At 54.4% G+C, this 5347-nt stretch overlaps 1 protein-coding gene across 1 annotated transcript in view; it reads right to left on the reverse strand.

The window, feature by feature from the left end:
* Nucleotides 1–756: 756 nt before the first annotated feature.
* Nucleotides 757–5347, reverse strand: part of Six3 (SIX homeobox 3) — an 11714-nt gene continuing 7123 nt past the window's right edge. The window contains exons 2-3 of the mRNA XM_031356620.1: nucleotides 3954–4764; nucleotides 757–2240 (exon numbers count right to left, since the gene is read on the reverse strand). Coding sequence (XP_031212480.1) covers nucleotides 2048–2240; nucleotides 3954–4764 — 1004 coding nt within the window. The 3' untranslated portion in view covers nucleotides 757–2047. The remainder of the gene's footprint in view (nucleotides 2241–3953; nucleotides 4765–5347) is intronic.

Consider the following 5347-nt stretch of genomic DNA (forward strand, 5'->3'; position numbering starts at 1 on the left):
GGTCAGCAAGAGACAGTGTTTTTTGTTTTGTTTCTGGTTTTCCTTTAACCAAGCAAACCAACCAAAATCCTTTAGAAAGGGACTCCAGTTGATCCCAAAAGACAAGGATTTTTTTTTTTTTCAAACAGATCCAGATTCTTAAGGCAAGTGACTCAGTCGGACAAGGAAGGTGGTAGGGTAGAAATCCGCATTTTAGGCCCTGAAGTCAGAAAACTGCCTCCTTTTCCCACCCCACCCAGCCCCCGTCTTCTCCACCTGGGTTTAACTACCTTACACCTCCTCCAAAAAAAAGGAGAAAGATTAAAAAAAAAAATACAAGGAAGACAGAATTTCAGCTGTGCTCAGGACGGTCGCTTGGGTTAGGGAGCCTTGGGTATTCTCCTTTTTAAAAAGCAGGCAACTAGAAGGTTCCCAAACCTTCAAGGGCTCACAAGCGCCGCGAGATCCAGCAATCCCAGGGTACAGCACTCCGGGGAGGATTCAGGCCTGACATCTTGCCATGGAAGAAACTAGTTGTAACCCCTTCTTCCCTCATGCGCTCCCCGTCTGTCCCTCGGGATCCTGTTTTGGCCTCTCTTTCCCCAAGCAAGTGTTTGTTCCCAGTTTTCCTCAACTTGCAGAAAAATCTGGGACCCAGATTTGGCATCCTTCCCCTCCCTGGCTCCGGCGGTCGGCGAGCTAGAGAGAGCAAGCGGGAGGCTGGGCTGTTGCTCCCTGGAGCTGTATGCCAGGGCGGACACAAACACCAATCTCTGGGAGTGATAAGAAAATGGAGAATACTGTATTTGCTTTAGAAAGTTTTTACATATAGATAAACACGCAGTTAAGATAACAATAAAAGCGCCCTACGGGAGTGGATGGGGCCTCCAAAGCGGCTAGGAAAAACTTGAATAGCTTTTGCATAAGAATACTACGTCTCACTCTCTGCTTTTGCTAGCGACTGAGTCCCTCTCTCTCTCTAACCCTGGCCACCTCGCTAAGCCTCGACTGCCAAGTCGACGCCGAGAATCCCCAAAAGGAAAGAGGCGAGTGGGCAGGGAAGGAGGGAGGAGAGAGAGAAGGGAGAGGAGAAAAAGCAGGTATCATATACAAGCAATGTCTACACATATATTACAAACTGGGAAAATGACCAATCATTAAGATATACATAATTCATATAAAATTTTGAAATAAAAATAAAAATCTGTTACAGTCATAACTATTCTTTTTCCACATTTATAACCAGTACCCACACAGGCAGTGACAGAGTGGAGAGAACAAGGTGCTTAGGAAGAAAATGATTGTCGGCTGAACAAAAACGGAGGACTGCATCTTGTTTGACCAATACCTGGACTTAAAAACACAGAGAAAGAGAGAGAGAGAGAGAGAGAGAGAGAGAGAGAGAGAGAGAGAAGAAAAGAGCAACAGAAGGAAGAAACGTTTGCTATTTCTCTCGAGGAGTTTTTTCCTTTCTTTCTTTCCTTTTTTTTCTCTAAATAACAAATTCAGAACGGAGATGTCAGATTTTTTTCTTTTTGTCTGTTTTTGTCGTCTTGTCGTGGCGGCAGCGGTGGTGCTTTCTTTCTTTTTTTTTTTCTTTTTTTTTCTTTTTTTGTATAGTCGACTCTTTAAATCATTTTTAAACTAGAGAGAATATTTTCCCAGATACAAATAAATCGTCATGCAGGTGGGGTGCCGGGTCCGTGGGAACCAAAAGGAGAAGCCGTGCTTGTCCTAGAAAGTATACAATTGTCACCTCTTTTATGCTTTCTGCCCGCAACATCAGCGTTTATGACTGTCTGTTGGCGTCGCGGTCCTTTGGGGTGGCCGTGGTGGTGGTGGTGGGGGTTGTTGATGGTTTGAGGTTAATTTATTTTTCTTGTTTTTTTTTTTTAATATATTTTTAGCTGGGGTGGGAGTGTGTATGGACTTGTGTGTGTGTGTGTGTGTGTCTGTGTATCCTGATTTCGGTTTGTTCTAGGTATGGAGTAGAAGAGATAGAGGAGCAGGGTTAGGAAGAGGAGGGGAAGATGGAAGGGGAGAGGGGGGAGGAGGGCGGCCTTGGCTATCATACATCACATTCCGAGTCGCTGGAGGTTACCGAGAGGATCGAAGTGCCGGTGTCCGCGCGCTCCGTCAGGCTGGACACACTGGTGGTCGGGCTGGCCGCTGTGGACGGTGACTCTGCTGAGCCGTGCGTGGGGCAGCCGGGCTCAGCCAGCGAGCGCATCCCGCTCGGCCCGATGGCCTGGTGCTGGAGCCTGCGGGGAACAAGAGAGCCATGCTCGCCCTGACTCCTTGTCCCGCCACCCTGCTCCCCTCGCTCACACCGCAGGAAGCCTGGCCCGGCCTGTACTCCCCTACAACCGCGGCCTCCCGTGTGGCGTGCCCCTAGCCACAGCCCTCGGCTGTGCTCTGTGTTCTTCTAGGCACCCAGCTGTCCCCTGAGTACCGCAGAGACTTCCTAACCTAAGTCCGAGCTCCCGGTTCCCTAGCCCAGGGAAGCGTTCCAGATAGGGACGGCCTTAGAGAAAGAGAAGACTCCCAAGCCAGCCTCCTGCGGAGACCTGGGCAAGCAGCAAAGGACCCCGAGCCCCGGACCAGCAGACAGGGGCGAAGAGCTTCGCTTCCCAACACCCCCCCGCCCCCCCGCAGCCTCTGAGGCTCATGTAACTGGACCGGAGACCCAGGGATTCCACAGAGGCTCCTGCCACGGCCTTCCCAAGCACACACCCAGAGCTGTAGGGGTTCCCCTCAGAGTACCCATGGCTTTCCTTTCTGAATCTCTGAGAGCGCAGGACACGGGGAAGAGAAAATAGGAAAGCTGGAAGTTAAAAGATGGAGGGCAGGGGAGGAAGAAGAAAGAAAAGGGAAGAAAGAGAAGACAGGAGGGAAGGACGGAGTGTCTGTCTCTTTTCTGGGTGAAGAAGCAGTTGCCTGAACCTAGTGTCTCACCACAAGGAAGCCTTTCACTGGTCATGGGCGCTCCCCCCATCTGGCGAAAAGTGGCCTCCACAGGGAGAGATGAGAGGGAAGTGGATTCAGGCCTGGACCACCTAAATTAAACCCATACACACAGTTTAAGCCTCCAGCCACCAGCAGCTGTCAGCAGCGGAGGCCCCTGCTCCTTGTAGCGTCCCAGGCCCAGTGCCTTTCAAACTGAACAACACTGTGCCAGAGCTTCTGTCCAATCCCCCTACTTCTCTCTCCCTTCCCTTTGGACTAATTTTCTCTCCGCCCTCTCCTTTTTCTCTCACAGTCGAGCTTTAACGATCCACCAGAACCAAAACAACTTTGTGACTCTGTAACCAACTTGCCTGCCACAACTGCACCTGCGGTTTTGCTTCCCGAATAAGTGGACCAAAGGGAATGGACGCTCCTTAGCTGAGGATATAGGCAGACTTGAAGCGGTCACTTTTTCCCCATGGACACACTAAACACACCAGGCCTCTTCACTCCAGGCCTGCCTCTCCTGTTCAGTGTCAGCTCAAGGGACACTGGCCTTCTCTTTGTGGCAGGAATCCTGGCCCCCTTTCCCATCTTTGAAGCCTATGGACGCCTCTAAACCACCCCCCACCCCGTCCCTTTTGCGGTGCACAGAAATAATCAGATAGCAAATAGTATTTTCCTTTCCTCCCACCCTTCTATCTGGGGCCAGGGCTGAAGAGACCCACGAGGGAGCTAAGGCCCCTAGGGACAGGCACCGTGGGCTGAGGGAGGACACCAGAGGCATGCTCACACGGCGCTGGCCCTGACAAAAAGCTCTCCTTGAGCAAAGCAGTCTGTCTGTAAATCCACAGCCGGTTGTTCCCTGTTCCAGGGCAACCAGAAACTTTTTCTAACTGTCCAGAGAGTACAAGCATCTCCTGAGCTTGGTCAGCCGCCCCTACCATGCCCCGATCGCCTGAGTTTCAACCCGTTTCCCCTTTTCTAGACCCGGAGGCTGTGGCCCAGCCGCGGTCCCCGCCACTGACCTGTTCTTGGCCGCCGCTGCGCGGTCGCGCTGTCGCCGGTTCTTAAACCAGTTGCCTACTTGTGTGGGGGTGAGGCCGGTGGCCTGCGCCAGTTCGCGTTTCTTGCTGGGGTTGGGGTAGGGATCCTGCAGGTACCACTCCCGCAGCAGGCTCCGAGTCCGCTCCTTGAAGCAATGGGTCTTCTGCTCGCCATCCCAGATGGTGCGCGGCAGAGGGAACTTCTTGCGCACGCGGTACTTGTCCACCGGGCCGAGCGGGCGGCCGCGCAGCTTCTCGGCCTCCTGGTAGTGCGCCTCGAGCCACATGGCCTGCAGCTTGCCGTGAGACTCCTTGGTGAACTTGTGGTTCTCCAGGATGTGGTATAGGTCGCGGAAGTTGCCGGTGTGGAAGGCGACGACGGCGCGCGCGCGCAGGATCGACTCGTGTTTGTTGATGGCCTCGCACGCCCCGGGGGCCACGGGCAGCGACCAGAGGAAGCGGCCCAGCCGCTCGATGTCGCCCGTCTCCTCCAGCGTCTCGCAGACGCTGGCCACCTGCTCCGGCGAGAAGTTGAGGGTGGGCAGCTGGAACATGGACAACTCTTCCGGGGGGGCCCTGGAGCCGCCGCCGCCGCTGCCGCCGCCTGCTCCGCCAGCACCGCCGCCTCCCGCACGGCTCCCGCCGCCGCCGCCTCCCGCGCCGCCGCCGCCCGCACTGCTCCCGCCGCCGCTACTCGCCAGAAGTAGGGAGCAGTGGTGAGAATCGGCGAAGTTTGGCAACAAGAAGTGGGAGGAATAGAGGTCTAGGGGGGAGCGGAATACCATGGACTGACCTAAGAGGAGAGGAGAAAATTCAGGGAGAGGAAGAGAGAGGGGAGGAAGAGGAGGAGAGGGGCGATGAGGACCAGGAGGAGGGAGAGGAGAGGGGGGAGGAGGAGATGGAAAGGAGGGGGGAGCAGAAGGAGAAGGAGGGGGAGGAGGAAGGACGTAAGGGACACCCACACCCCACACACATCCACATACACACACACCCGCGCAGCCACATAGAGAGGGAGGAAGGAGAGCGGCCCGGTGCGCGCGCGCAGAGAGAGAGAGAGAGAGAGAGAGAGAGAGAGAGAGGAGAACCTGAGGCAAAGAGAGGGAGAGGGAGAGAGAGGAGAGCGAGGAGAGCGAGAGCCAACCACCGCCGAGTCAAGATTCAGCGATTCCGCAGCAATCGCCCTAATGACAACAGCCTCATAATATCTCCCCTAAATCCACAGTGAGTGCGGCATTGAAACATTTTGTTTCGCTTTTCTATTGGTCTGTGGCGTGTCGTTGTGGCGTTGCCAAGGCAACCACTGCCAATCACTGTCAGCCCTGCCAATCAATACTGAGAACGTAAGGACGGTTTTACCACTTAGCCTGGGGGGGGGG

This window comes from Mastomys coucha, unplaced genomic scaffold, assembly GCF_008632895.1.
Source record: "Mastomys coucha isolate ucsf_1 unplaced genomic scaffold, UCSF_Mcou_1 pScaffold6, whole genome shotgun sequence".
NCBI classification, from domain to species: domain Eukaryota; kingdom Metazoa; phylum Chordata; class Mammalia; order Rodentia; family Muridae; genus Mastomys; species Mastomys coucha.